At 34.5% G+C, this 16,000-nt stretch overlaps 1 protein-coding gene across 4 annotated transcripts; it reads right to left on the minus strand.

The window, feature by feature from the left end:
* Positions 1-6,085: 6,085 nt before the first annotated feature.
* On the minus strand, positions 6,086-9,386 carry LOC140805330 (uncharacterized). Of its 4 annotated transcripts, none has more exons than XM_073161602.1 (6): positions 9,248-9,386; positions 9,083-9,149; positions 7,245-7,480; positions 7,037-7,127; positions 6,443-6,509; positions 6,086-6,351 (listed from the first exon to the last, which is right to left on the minus strand). In XM_073161602.1, the coding sequence occupies exons 2-6, from the start codon at positions 9,106-9,108 to the stop codon at positions 6,298-6,300; spliced, it is 474 nt and encodes a 157-aa protein (XP_073017703.1). In that variant the 5' UTR covers positions 9,109-9,149; positions 9,248-9,386; the 3' UTR covers positions 6,086-6,297. The 4 variants fall into 4 exon arrangements, with proteins under 4 accessions (XP_073017703.1, XP_073017701.1, XP_073017704.1 ...); XM_073161600.1 differs by having other exon boundaries at positions 9,035-9,149; XM_073161603.1 differs by having other exon boundaries at positions 7,245-7,485; positions 9,035-9,149.
* Positions 9,387-16,000: the final 6,614 nt, after the last annotated feature.

A 16,000-nucleotide genomic window follows, 5' to 3' on the forward strand; every position in this document is an offset into this window, starting at 1 on the left:
TACTAGAGCAGCAGCTACTGATAAGCTATTCTGTTGTTCTGGTATGCTGGTCTACTGGTTTTAGTTATCATCGCCACAATAAAATTCATGTCTAACACACATAATAATTTCTCACATACTTTGATTTTTTCTATCGTAGTAATCATGCATTCATCATAAAACACATTTAACACATAAGTTAATAATATGATATGCAAACATGAAACGAATTATCTTATAAAAATGATTTTAATGAATCTTTAAGGTATTTAATCGTAATATTATTGACACCCGCATCATGTAATATGATTGGCATTATTTTTTTTATATAACATAAACCTTATCTGCATTTAAAACATATCTAGCTATAGAATATCCAGTTTGTGACGATTCTAATTCATCTAAATATTTTTTTTTCATAGTACGAGGGTCATCAATCCAATGACATGTAACGTTAAGATAAGATTCTAATTTTATATTATTTCAAATATCAATTGTCAAACTAAATCTACAATTAATACTAAAAAGATGCAAAAATTAATGATTGTCTGTATTTTTTGTACATATAAAAACTAATGATAACCTCCTTCAATGTAAATGTAGTCTAGAACATTGACCATTTAAAAGAAATTAACAAAATTATAATTTTAGTCATATAAATTGGTTTATTTTGTGTTTTAATCTTATGACTTGTCAAACTTTCTTTTTCATCCAGTAATTAGATTTTTTTTTCGTCGAAAGCTATTAAACTTATCGGATATTGTTTATTTGAAACTTGACGTTTTCTATGTAACTTCAATAGCCAAAGTAAAGTCTAGATTAAAAACATTAAATAAATATAAACAAACAAACGGAAAAAGTAAAATAGAACATTCGATATTTCATAATGGGTGGAAAAAACTCGCCGTTTATTTTTATTTTTGCTTAGGTAAATTTTAATATGTATAATATATCCATTAACTACATAACTATAATTGTGATTTTCCCCTGTTTCTTTTAACCATCCATAATGATAAGATTATACTTAAAAAATTATATACATATATCCAACCAAGAGACGATGTTGAAAACAAAACAAAGCATAAAATTAATTTTAAAAATTTTAAATATATATAAATATTTTTAAACTATATTTAGTAAAACTATAATTAGTTACACAAATTTCATGAATAGAAAAATATATAAATAGAAATAAAATAATATATATTTGAATTATTAACTAATAATCTAAATAGAAATAAAATATATATTTACTTAAAGTTTAAAACCAAAATAAAAACTTTGAATTACAGTTCGGTTTGATTTTCAATTTTTTATGATTTGGATTTTCGATTTTCTGGTTTAGACCATTTTATGCCTACTCTAGGGATATGCAAACTTTAAGACTCCTCCTCAAGCTTGGAATAAGTCCAGCATTCCAAGCTTGGATATTAGGTACTGATGTTGGCTCCTTCCCAGCGCTTTGGTCAACAGGTCCGCTGGTTGTTCTCCTGTCGAAACATAAGATGTTTTGATTAGCTTGTCACATATCTTTTCTCGTACCAAATGACAATCAATTTCGATATGTTTCGTTCTCTCATGATACATCGGATTGGCCGCAATATGTAGAGCACGGCGTTGCGCAGCCGTGCTATCGCAATAAACCATCACTGGAAGTGTTAGCTGCATTTCCATGTCCTTTAGGATCCCAAGCACCCAAATTATTTCGCATGTTGTGTTTTCCATTGCCCTATACTCCGCTTCAGCTGAAGACCTCGAAACTGTCGCTTGCTTTTTTGTTTTCCATGACAGCAACGAACTTCCAAGCTTAATACAATAGCCAGTGACCGATCTCCTTGTCATGGGCCAAGAGTCAGAATCACAATATGCTGATAAAGATAAAGAACTTTGGGCAGACAATAATCCCTTTACCAGGCGAAGATTTCAGATATCGTAGGATCCTCAAGGCTGCCTCCAAGTGTGTCGACTTAGGATTATTCATGAACTGACTTAGTGTTTTCGTAACAGTAAGATATATGAGTCAACCAATCAATCTTCTATATTTACTAGCATCGTTCATTGGAGTGTCACAAACTTTAGCTCCCGCTAAACCCGCATCCGATACGAGTTCCAAGGTATATTTTCGATGGTTCAAACATATCCCATCTTTAGATCGAGTAACCTCTATACCAAGAAAGTATTTCAATATCCCCAAGTCCTTAATCTTGATATACTTGTGCAAATGCTGCTTCAATGCGTCGATTGAAATCTGATGGTTACTTGTGATCACTATATCGTCTACATAGACCAGCAATATCGTAATGAAACCTTGCTCTTTCTTGACATACATTGAATGGTCATGCTTGGATTGTGAAAAACCAGCCCCTTTCATGATGGATGCAAACTTGATGTTCCATTGTTTTGATGCTTGTTTGAGACCATACAAATATTTCATCAATTTGCATACCTTAGTGCCTTCCAAGTCCCGCTGTCTTCGAAGGCCCTTGCAATCCTCCCCTGTCGGATTATTCCATCCTACCCCTGCAGGCAGTGCCTGCAGGGATACATCCAAGGGTCAGAATTTTTTCTGGCCCAATTTTTTTTTTTTAGTTTTTTTTTCCCCATTAAGAGGAATCTCAACCATTGATATGGGGTGTGGGCACTGTCCCCACACCCAGGATCGAACGAACCGTCTTCGAAGACCTTGAGGTAACACCATGTAAATTTGCTCATCAAGGTCCCCTTGAAGAAAAGCATTTGTGACATCCATTTGGTATAGAGGCCAATGAGACATGGCAGCGACACTGAGAAGACATCTCACAGTAGTGATCTTAACTATCGGAGAAAATGTGTCATGGAAGTCTACCCCATAAAGTTGGGTATAGACCTTGGCAACAAGACGGGCCTTATAACGATCCACACTACCATCAGAATTATATTTGATCTTGTAAACCCATTTATTCCCAATAGGAACTTTACCCAATGGCAAATCAACTATCTCCCACGTATGGTTAATGTCCAGTGCTTGTAGTTCAAGATCCATAGCAGAAAGCCAATGAGGATCAACTATTGCCTCATGGTAGGAAGAAGGCTCTTTTCTGGTAGAGAGGTTCGAAAGAAAAGCACTGTAAGAGGGAGACAACTTATCATAGGTGAGGTAATTAGATATGGGGTGAGGGGAAGAAGAAAATGAGCATATGTAGTCTTGAGACCAAATCGGAGGTCGAGAAGTACGAGTGGATCGACGAGGAAAAGAAATGTCGAGGTTAGGAGCTTGTGGCTTGGCTGTGGCTGTGGAGGTGGTAGGAGATCAGTAACTGGTGTGTCGAGAGGTGCGCTTGTGGGTGGAAAATTGGACGTAAGATGGGAGGTATGTGATAATGGGAAGATGGTCTCATGAAACACAACATCTCGTGAGACAAGAATTCTTTTTGTGAGTAAATCTTGGACTTTGTATCCTTTTTGAGAACTGGAGTACCCAAGAAAAATGCAAGTACTAGCACGAGGAGCAAATTTATCCCTCTTAGGCAATGTGGAAACATAACAAAGACAACCCAAGACACGCAGATGAGAATAAGAAGGAGGAGCACCGAATAAAGCTTCAGAAGGTGTCTTGTTGGATAGAAGAGGTGTTGGGTTATGGTTTATGAGGTAGGCGGACGTGAGGACACAATCACCCCAGTATATATCGGGTAGAGAAGCTTGAAACTTTAAGGAGCGAGCAACATCGAGGATATGACGGTGTTTACGCTCCACAAGACCATTTTGTTGGGGGGTATAAGGACAAGAGCTTTGATGAATGATATCCAAAGCATTAAACATATTTGTGCACTCATGTTGGAAAAATTCCATTGCATTGTCTGTCCTAATGACCTTGACAGCAGCGGAGAATTGAGTTTAGGTGAAGGCTAGAAATCTCTTAATCATAGGGAGAACATCGAGCTTAGAGTGCATTAAGTACACCCAGGTGGCTCTAGTGTAGTCATCTACGATGGTTAGAAAATATCGTTCCCCGTTGTATGTAGGTGTATGGAAGGATCCCCACACATCCATATGGATTAATTGAAAAACAACAAAAGAATCGACAGATCTTTTCTTAGGAAAGCATACACGAGTTTGCTTAGATAAAGGCAAATATCACAATGAGACACACCAGAAATATTTGGCAAGAAATGTAGCATTTTCATTCGAGTCAAAGATATATGTCCTAAGCGTTGATGCCACAAAATTTCTGTTGGTACATCAGTGGGTTGGGTATTATTATTATTAACAGCTGAAAACAAAGATATAACCATAGAAAATTGAGAAACAAATGAGGTGGAGGTATTTTGTGTATCCAAGAACTTCAAGCTTGAGTTGTCTAGATAGTAAAGTCCCTGTCATTCTCTACCAATCCCCCATTATCTTCCCATTTGATAGGCCCTGAAACACACAAAATCGGGGAAAGAAGGTGACAAAACAATGATGGTCTTTAGTGAATTTAGAATGGACAGGAGATTATGACGAAACTCTGGGACAACGAGGACATTTGTGAGAGTTACGGTTTGATTGATAGGAATGGTGCCAAGACTACTAATTTTGGTGGTACTACCATTTGGCAATAATATTGAGTGCCAAGACTACTAATTTTGGTGGTACTACCATTTGGCAATAATATTGAGCCCACGGCATTTCCACAAGATCTAAGAACATGTGACAATCCAGTAAATCCAATCATATGATCGTTAGCACCAGAGTCAAGGATCCATTCAATGTGTAGATAGGAGCTGTATGACTATCTAGTACCTGCCATGTGTGCAGTAGCAACGTTTTCCTCTCCTGTCACTTAGTCCTTTGCAAGAAGCTTCAAAATGTCAGCATACTGATCAGGTGTAAAGAAGGATCCTGCACTTTGGGACACATTTGGTTGATCGGCTTCACTAGGACATACAGCCGAAGCATGAGCTTTTCCTACTACTCTGCATTTGTCATAGCCTTCCCTGTTAAATTTTTTGTTTCCATTTTTCCATGGTCTTTCGTAAAATTTGTGTCCAGGAGGCTAGCCATTTAGTCTGTAACAAGTCTCTTAATATGCCCAAGCATATTACAATGCTCACATCTAATGTTTTTATTTTGCGCAGAGAAAAAGGCAGAAGGCTCTAGCTGCTATGAAGGCACACTCAACAAACTCCGATGTGATTCTTATTGAGATATGATTGCAAAGGCGCTACTCACTGTAGGAAGCGGATTCATCATCAGTATGTGGCTTCGAATGTGAACAAAACTCTCATTGAGAACCATGAGAAACTGAAGGAGTTTGTGTTGTTGATCAAACTCAATGAATTTCTTTGAAGATTCACATGAGCATATTGGTAGCGTCACTAAAGAGGCATATTCATCCCACAATTGCCGAAGCTTCGAATAATATGTAGAAATTGAGCTGTTACCTTGCATATGACATCCTATTTCTCGGTGTAGTGCAAAGATCCTCGAGCCGTTCACCTTATCAAAGCGTTCCCGTAGATCACTCCAAACTACAGCGGCATCAGTAGAATATACAATTCCGCCAAAAATTTCCTTTGATACAGCATTCATGATCCAGGACAAGACGATCGCATTGCATCTCTCCCATTGAAGCATCTTGTCTGAACCATGATTCGGTTTCTAACAGCTACCATCAACGAAGGCAAGCTTGTTCCTAGCTCGCAGATCGATCTGCATTGCACGGCTCCAAATCCCGTAGTTTTCAGTACCAAGCAGTTGCTCATTGATCAAATTGAGCCCTGGAGTGTCCGATGAGTTTACATAGAATGGATCTAGCACATCAATCGCAGCAGACGCCATCAAAATGAAAGACAAAGAAACTTCGATGTTGAAGAAATTGGTGACGATCAAATATGGTTGATCAATCCTAGAATCAAATCCAGAAGATTCAATTCCTGCTCTGATACCATGTTGAAAATGAAGACGAAGCAAATTGGCAGGAGGAGCCAATTAGTCAAGATTTGGTGAACCCATGAAATTGGGAAGGAGTTGAGTTCGAGCTGGGTGATTTTATATATTTAGAGCCAAGTTCCAACAAGATCTTTCTTGTGTGTAATTATTGTCGAGTGTGCATCTAAATATGCATTTATCCACAGACAACATATGATGCAGACCCTCAAACATATACAAAAATAGCAGGTACACAGGATGGAAACAGTTGTAAGGGTCCGACTTCAAGAATCATTTTTGACCCGAGTAAAAATGGTATGCAACAACAATTTTCTGTCCAATATACAACATAGCTTTCAATTAAGAAAAGAGTTTACTTGATTTCATTAACATCGACCCGAGATAATTACTCTAATTATTTTTTCTTCAGTCGTACATTCCTTCCTGCTCCCAAATATCAACAAGAAAATCAACCATTTCCTGCCAATTAATCGTCGAAACCATCATATAATGGCACACATAAACAAATTAACAAACACATAACACTATAAGGGAGTGGGAGCAGACTTACCCCAAGCGGAATAGGTTTACGAAATGGTTTGTTGCTGCTTAGTAAACTATCATAGGTCGCATTCCAACTGTGAAGCCAAAATTTTAGCAATTAGAGACAGAACTTTCAGACAAAAATACCAAGAGGGGAGCCGGAGATAGAAGGTGGTTCAAAAAAAGGTATAAACTTATGCGGTTCTCATACTTTGTTCGCAAATTCTATCAGTTCATACGTTGGGATGGTCAGTCGTATGTAGAAGAAACATTCTATACAAAGTATAAACACCAAAAGAGTTCAAGGGTTAGAGGTAGGGAGAAGGGACAGAGCGAGAAGCAAAGGGAAAGGGGAACATAAGTACTTAAACTACTTTATAGGCTATGAAAATGAAGATTTTGAAAACAAGACGTTAACTGATTTCAACTTAATTTGTTGAAGTTATTTAATATCTTTGTGGCGCTGAGTTACGACAAAACACAGTAAGTACTTAAAACTACTTTATAGGCTATGAAAATGAAGATCTTGAAAACAAGACGTTAACTGATCTCAACTTAATTTGTTGAAGTTATTTAATATCTTTGTGGCGCTGAGTTATGACAAAACACAGTAAAATCTTACCTTAGTTTGGGCTCGAGGAGCTGTTGTGACCGACTCTCGGGCCTTTTATTCCCTGTCCATTTTTGTCTACTCTGGTTCCAGAGAAGAAAACCTACAGCAAAGGGCCTCTGCGCTTAGATTCCACTGATCCACAAACCAAGTGATGATGATACAATGCTTGGGAAGAGTTGAATCATGAAGAAAAGAGTGAAAATAGTAATCATCTTACCATGATTCACAAATTCAGATGGTTTCACAGAAGAGCTAGCACCAAGGGCATCATGTGTCAACGAGATGCATCCATGCGATGAAGCATTACTATTGTCCATTTCACAAGTTCTGGTGGTAAAAAAACTCTCTGATCTGCTAGTTTTTGACGCTTTCCAAACTTGGCTACTCTGTCCTTTCAAAGGATCATCAGCTGCCGAAATCAGTTTGGGTTTGGTATCACACCCAAGACAACCACTGCTCTGTTCCAAATAGTATTACATGCTGTAAGAATTCAACTTAATCTAACAATAATACCTATGGTATTCCTCTATTTTTTTTTTGTTCAAGCAACACATGCATACACTGTCTATCTCCGTGTGTTTTTAACCAATCCCTTCACCCCTTTTTCAGATAGAACAGGGATGTTCAATCAAGTTTATTTACGGTCAGGAAAAATATGTTGCCCTCATATTACCCATTCAAGGTACTTGATTCATAAAGTCACCAAAGTTTCTAGGAATTGTAGATATCAGGCATTTCCCAAATCCACTCAGCCTTGTCAAGCAACATGTAACAGCGTTACAACTCCGAGTTCTAAAATAACAGATTGAAGACTCCAGTCTCTAAATAAAACATTCATTCTACTATTTTCACACCTTGGAGCAAGGACACAAAGCAAGCACATTCCCCCACACCCACATACTTTTTGTTCTACATAATGATGCAAATAAATGAAACCACAAAAACTTGCAAATAAAAAAAACAATCACATGCCCGTTTGACTTGGCTCGTGTTAAATACCTTATAAGCTTTTAGAGGCAATAAAATGTTTTAGTAGTTTATAGGCTCCAAAATAGATTTGAAGATTAAGATCTTGCAGCGTTTGAAGTTTGAACAAAATAAGTTGACTTATGAAAATCAAGAGAAAACAAAAACAAATCAATGAGTGGAAGGAGGAAAAAAATAAAAAGAAAATAGCTTTAAGAGTGATTTGAGATATAATGATAAACATTAAGGTTATTTTGAATAAAAATCATGTGATCTCAAAAATTAAATTGATATTGTCTAACTTTTCTAAAAGATCTAAGAAGCTTAAGCATTGTAAGATCTTTTTTAAACGGTTTTACCAACCACTTGTGAATTATCTTAAGAGTTACCAAAAATCCATAAGTTAACTAGATAAAGAACACTCATCACTCTCAAGCTAGAAATATAGAGTAAAAAGACTTCATAATCGAGACAAACATATTATACTTTTAAATCCAAATCTTAGAGATATACGTGAGTGTGACTGAGACCGAGATATATGCACACACATATATAATAGGATTTTGGTTCAACCCACGGTTTTAACTGATACTGAATATCTGGTTAGCTTTTGGTTTGGAAAAACTTTTAAACTGAAACCAACGGTTTCGAACTTTAAGAAACCGAAACCATCAAAACTTAACAGATACACACGCCCAGCTAATCTAATCAGACCCAAATAAAGTAAGATACAATTAAGAACAAAAAATTGTTTTGCTTTACCAAACCAATGCACAAAGATGAACAAGTAGATCCCACCATTAATGATCCATATTTCTAGCTAAATCAAGAGTCCTACCAACAGGGTGGACCCAGATTTGGAATCAGAGGAACAAAAGTAAAATTTTCCTGAAACTTGGAATCTTGGTAAACTATGCATAAAAAATAAATAACTTTTGCGAGGTAAGTCCACCGACCCCACCGGTCCTTCCATGATTCCAAACAGAAAACAGCAAAAATGGCTCACACCGAGAACAGCAAATTTGAAAAGCATACACGTACCCCATGCAGGCGAAAAGATAAAGAACCAGGGCTCCAATGGATACGAACCGTAGCAGGGCTCTGAACACCAACATCGAGAACAGGAAGGACGAACAAACGAATTCGTCAAGCAGCCCTGGAATTCCAAGAAAAGTAGTAATTATTTCACATGAATTTTGGGAAAAACTGAATTTAATGTATACACAAATCACGAATAAAAAAGATGAATCTCACCTGAGAGAGAAAGGCATTCGCATTTCTCCCTCCTTTTCCCTTCCTGAAACCGATCGATTGTTCCAATTGAATGCCTTTTGAAAAGATAGGGTGCTCCTTTTATGTTTCTTCTCCGCTATATGGGGATTTAGGTGTCACAATAAATAAATATTTTTAAATTTTTAAAACATAAAATAAAAAAAGACAAATTGCTTATAAATCCCCATTCTTAAACTAAAAGATTTTTTTTCGGGTTTTTGTTCGTTTTGTCGGTGGTTTTAAAATTTACTGTAAACCTCTGATATTTTCTCTTGCAATGTTTCATTTCTTGAAAGAGTATGCTATTAAGTTTCTTTTACTTTTAGTGTGTCTTCAACTAATCTAGTGAATGCTTATCATGTTTATTTTTCTACGGTTGTGAATTTATAGAGGCTTCTTTTAAACTTGATGATTGGAATTTTATTAATAAGTTTATGAAGAATCAAATGATACTATTGCAAGTCGAATCACGTGTATCAAAATGTAGTCCGGTTTCATGGGTGAGACCACAATCGACGCAGTTGCAAATAAGACATGAACTAGCTTCTTTTTTTTTTTTTTGTGAAAATTTTATACTGGTTGGATATTTGACTGCATTGTACGATGTGGGAGATAAGGTCAGTGACTTCATCTATTGCTTATGTGATGGCTTGTTACTAGTTGATATTTGTTACTTTAATTCAATGACCTTGTCCACTTTATTGTGTTTGATGTTTTGACCTTTATATACTTTATGGCTGTGAAATATTCTTCCTAAAGAGTAACATGTGATTACTTGAGCATTTCATGTAAATTATGGCACATCATATGGAAATTTGAGCATATATTTTGAGAGAAAGCAATGTTGTTTTGTTCCAAACTCATATGTATATTTATTGTATAAAATTTAGGAAAGCAACTTTGTACAATGATTTTTATCTACCAAACACAATATTATTATTGGCACAAAATATGATAATTAGGGAATAATATAACGCAATTTCAATGTATTTCGTGAAAATTATGGTACATAAAGAGAAAATTTGAGCATATATTTCGAGAGGAACAAATGTTGTCTTGTTCAAAACTTATATGTATATTAAGGAGTAAGAGTTAAGAAAACAAATTGTCACCATTTTTTTTATCTACCAAACACAAGACAATTCAACAAAATATGATAATTTGGAGACGATCTAACTGAATTTCAGTGTATTTCATGCAAATTATGACACATAACGGGAAATTTTGAGAATATATTTTGAGGAGAACCACTATTTTTTTCTTTATCCAAAATCATATGTATATTTAATGCATAATAAAAGTTAGGAAAACAAATTCTTATAATAATATTTATCTACCAAACACAAAATACTATCAACATTATCATGACACAAAATATGATTATTCAGAGATAATTTAATACACTTCTAGTATATTCCATTTAAAATATGACACATAAAAGGGAAATTTTATCATATATATATATATATATATATATATATATATATAATATATATATATATATATATATATATATATATATACATACATATATATATATATATAATGTGTTATTGAGCCACTCATATGTATATTTAAGAAGCAAGAGTTAAGAAAAAAAATTATTATGATTTGTATAATTGTATCTGTTAAACATAAGACACTGTCAACATTATTATTGGCAACAAAATATGATTATTCGGTGATATTCTAATGCAATTCCAGTATATTTAGTGTGAATTATAGAACATAAAGAAAAATTTGAGCATATATTTCGAGATAAACAAATATGTCTTGATCCAAACTCATATGCATATTTAAGGAGTAGGAGTTAGATAAACTTCTTATCATTCTTTTTATATATCAAACACAAGACACTATCAACATTATTATTGGCACAAAATATGATTATTCGGAGATAATATAATGTAATTTCAGCGTATTTTTCATGTAATTATGACACATAACGGGGAAATTTGAGTATATATTTTGAGAGGAACCATCATTTTTTTAAAAAACCAAACTCATATGTATATTTAATGCATAAAAGTTAGAAAATCAACTCTTTATCATGATATTTATATACTAAACACCAAAAATTATCAACATCAGCATGACACAATACATGATAATTCGGGGATAATCTAACACAATTATAGTATATTTCGTGTAAAATATGGCACATAAAAGAGAAATGTGAGCATATATATATTTCGAGATGAACCAATGTTGTCTTGAGCCAAATTCACACACACATACACACATATATGTATGTATGTATGTATGTATGTATAGTTAATGCATAAAAGTTAGAAAAACATCTTATCGTGATATTTATCTACCGAAGACAAGACACCATCAACATTATTGCCACAAAATATGATAATTCAGGGACAACTTAACGCAATTCTAGTGTATTTCATGTAAATTATGACACATAATGGAGTAATTCGAGCATATATTTTGAGAGGAACCACTATCTTCTTCACTCAAACTCATCAGACGTCATATTTTAAACGAACTATACTTGAATTGTGTTAGATTATTTCCGAGTAATCATATTTTGTGCAAATAATTATTTTGATAATGTTGTGTGTTTGGTTGATAAAAATAATGATAGTAAATTATTTTCTTAACTCTTATGAGTTAAATATACATATGAGTTTAAATCAAGACGACATTGCTTTTCTCAAAATATTTGCTCGAATTTCCATGCACTGTATCATAATTTAAATTCAATAACTTGGAATTGCGTCATATTATACTCGAATTTACATATTGTGTGTCGATAATAATGTTGATATTATCTTGTGTTTGGAAAATAAAAATCATAGCAAGAAGTTGTTTTTTAAAAGTCTCATGAATTAAATTATACATAGACTGACAGCCGAAGTTGACTGACGAACATAGTCACCGTGTAAAGAATAAGAACTCTTCCTTGGCAATGTTTAGAGTTTTAGGATATTTGTACTCTGTCAGAAAAGTCAATGAGCAAGCTGCTGAATTTGAGGCAATGAGCATGCTGCTGAATTTGAGGAAATCAATTTCAGAATATTTCGTGGAAAATGTGATAAATAACAAAAACTATTTCTTATCGTATTTTTATCTACTTATAAACACTAAATACCAGTAATTAAATTTTTGACATAAATAGATTAATTTCGACACAAATTAAAACAATTGCAGTATAATTTGTTCGCAACTTGGTACATAACATGAGAAAATGTGCATATATTTTGATAGAAACAACCATCATCTTGAACCAAACTTATATATCTTACCGATGAGATTAAGTTTAAAAAAACTACTTCTTATAATGTTTTTTTTATATACTAAACACATGACACTGGCAACTAAATTCTTATCATAAATAAGTGAGTTTCGGCACAAATGAAAATAAATGTTGTATAATTTGTTTGCAATTTGATAAAAATGAATACTTTAAAATTTTTGTGCACACACACAGAGACACATGAAGAGTGCAAGGCAAGGAAGCATGAAGAGAAACAACAACTAAGCATGGTTAAGGAACTAAGGAAGATTGCACCAAAGAAACTCAGTTCACCAATCCATTGAATCAACCCAAGTCTCACAGTAAACCATGCAAACATGAAATATAAAAGTTTTAGATGTACCCAGGGATGGAGCCACCCCAAAGACTGGGTGGGCTCCAGCCCTATTAATCAAAAAAAAATTATTAGTAATTATAGTATATGTGTAATTTTAGCCTACATTAAAGTTTTATCAAGTCCATAAAATAATTATATTTACTAACTTAGCCCACTAAAATTATTTTCAACTCATTTAATTATAAGAGAAATTTCTCTATCAACAACTGTACTTTTCTAAGCAAAGGCCTCGAGTTGAAAAAAGTTGTGAGGGCGAGGATTTGAAAGGAATTTCTGGTAAGAGATTTGAAAAAGCTTGTGCGGGAGAGGGCCTCGATTGAGTTTGCACTGTGGGGACCCAGACGCTAATTCATTTCTTAATCATTTTTTGGGATTAATTGGATCAATTTAATAAACTGGGTCTAATTTTTTTTTTAAATACAAATGCGGAACATAATATAATCAATCTTATACAAACATCAACATAAAAGTACAAGTGTTGTACAATTACATCAAACTAGGGTTCAATTACTATATATCAAGTGCTGAATCCTATTCTACTTCGGATTCGGATCTCCACGCTAACTGCAATCTCTCATCATCTTCTTGACCCTGATCATGTCCCAACTTTTGTCATGCACACATACAAACACGACAAGAGCCGGATAATTTTGGGGAGAATGTAATCTCAGTATAAACAATGTATACATGCAATCATATAACATATATAAAAGCATGAAATAGGTATCAATAACATGTATCAAAATCTGACAGACATGAATCGATATAAAACTGTATATCAACTAGTGACTCGTCATCTCAGACTCGACTCATCTCTAATCTAGGGATCCCGGTTCCTGGATATTACAATATACCGAATCTCCGCAATAGAAGCCGATCTGTTCCTATGCAACATCTATATAAATTAAACATCCAGTGTCTTGGCATATCCGCCAAAGACTAGGCATCTCCGCCCATGACTCAATACACGCTTTGTTATAAATCAATAGACTAAGCATATCAATCTCATGAATTACAAACATCAATGCAATAAAATAAAGTATGTGGTTTTTGGGAAACTCAAGTCCAATCGGACTCAAGTCGAATCTCCCGGTTAACATTGATTTATACCTTTCTTTCTGTCAATCTGTCGAAGTCGAAGTCTCGAATGCGAAGCCTGTCAATCCTCAATCTGGCAATGACAATATCGAGGAGTATAATATCAATACACCACTCAAATCAATTCTGGGTATAATCAGAACTCAATCTAATTTTGTTTCCACGGCATAACTGCACAATCTCAATATACTCTGCAATACAAATCAACAGATATTAATTCCCACAAGTCATAATCGATAACAACACAAATCTGATATCAAATCTCAATCAAATCCATTCTGAAAATCATAACAATTTCATATGGTATATGTTCTTCAATCCGATTTCGATTATACGATGTTTACTATGTCAATAAAATCATATATGAATCATATCTGATTCCTTCAACATCATATTTTAAAATCATAAAGAAAATCAATAAAACTTACGTCCGGTTGAAGCTTTCGTCGATAGAAACACGGTACTGAACTCGGATTCAAAATCGAACGGACGGATCTTGAAATAGAATTCAATTCCTTTATATAAAGAAACTTTCCCTCAGAGCTTCTCTCGTTTTCTTGTTTGTTGTCTATGAGGGAATGAAGACTCATTATATATTATATATGCATGGCAAAGTACGGGTGGCACACTTCTTCAAGTTGCACGTCTCGCGCATATGCGCGACCCTCCTCGGCGCATATGCGCGAGACATTCTGTCTCGGAATTTGTGTTCTCGGCAGCTCGCACATATGCGCACACTCTTCGCGCATATGCGCGAGGTCTTCTGCCCATCTCGCGTATGCGCGCGCATCATGTCACGTATATGCGCGAGGGGTACTGTCCTCGCACATAATTCACGTCTTTTCTCGTCTTTCCCGGTCTGATCCTTTCCGTCTATAATCACATCAATTATCAATAAATCATTGCAAATTACGATAGCAAAATTCTGGGCATTACATGCACAATGTGAAATGATTGTTTTTTGCTACTTAATTAGTTTATTTCATTTATTATGCAGAAAGATTCAAACTATGGCTTGGTTGATTTTGTAGTTATTTTTCAGCTTATGTATTGATGAAGTCATAGAAGATTAGATTTTTGGTATGTATAGAGCTTGAGATTAACTTCCGTATGATGTATATTTTTAGTGAATTTTCTGTTTTTCCGCCCCAACGCGAGTTTCGAGCAGAAAATTTCACCCGGGGCACTATGACGGGGAAAATCTTCCACCCGAGCATTCCTACCTCGCGGCTCCGGTGCATTTTTCTTAAAGATTTGATTTGACTTGTTTTAACGCTTCGTGTTTTTACGGCAACAACTGAACGATTATTCTCAGCTATGAAATTTCTTAATGCCTCAATCTGGAATAAGATAAAAAAAAGAGTTATTGACAGATTATATGCTTATCTATATTGAAAGAAAGTTTAGTGCAAGGATATATACTGATTCAATAATCGACTGAGTTTTATTGGATGAAAAACCGCAGAACAGTAACTTATATATAGTTAATGTCGCTATTGTTTATCGAGTCATTCAACTCTAGGTCAAAAAATTTTCTGGCTAATTTCTTGGAGATGGGAAAATTTTCTGGCTAATTTCCTGGATGCACCTCAGACAAATATCAAACCCCTTAAATACAAGTAGATGGGAAAATTTGCCAATTTCTTGGAGATTTGCAACGGAAGATTGAACCCGGAAATCTGGAACATGAGATGGATCGGCAATGTTGTCGATCTGTGTGGAAAACAAATAAATTTTTCGAATGATTTTTTAATCTGTGTGAAAAACAAATAACTTTATATATTTGAGACGAATGTACTAGGTTTTAAAATGATAACTCAATTATATACGATTCCTTCCTTTTTCGGTAGTCTTTAATATATATAGTCCAATTTCTACATTTAGTAGCATTTTTTTATTGATATATCCTATTACCTAAGTTTTGGAAAACGGGCAATTATTTTTTGAATTAATTAAATAAAGACAAAATATGAAATTTGTTTATAAACTTTGTTTTTCAGTGAATCTCTTAATCTGTGTGAAAAACAAA

This window comes from Primulina eburnea, chromosome 11, assembly GCF_022965805.1.
Source record: "Primulina eburnea isolate SZY01 chromosome 11, ASM2296580v1, whole genome shotgun sequence".
Taxonomy (NCBI): domain Eukaryota; kingdom Viridiplantae; phylum Streptophyta; class Magnoliopsida; order Lamiales; family Gesneriaceae; genus Primulina; species Primulina eburnea.

Excerpts from the sequence above, each read along its gene's own strand:
- LOC140805330 (XM_073161600.1), bottom strand. The coding sequence starts at position 9,108 with ATGTTGGTGTTCAGAGCCCTGCTACGGTTCGTATCCATTGGAGCCCTG. Across the intron at positions 7,128-7,244 it reads ATCTGAATTTGTGAATCATG|GTTTTCTTCTCTGGAACCAG; the intron begins GTAAGATGATTA and ends CCTTTGCTGTAG. Across the intron at positions 6,352-6,442 it reads GTAAACCTATTCCGCTTGGG|GAAATGGTTGATTTTCTTGT; the intron begins GTAAGTCTGCTC and ends ATTAATTGGCAG.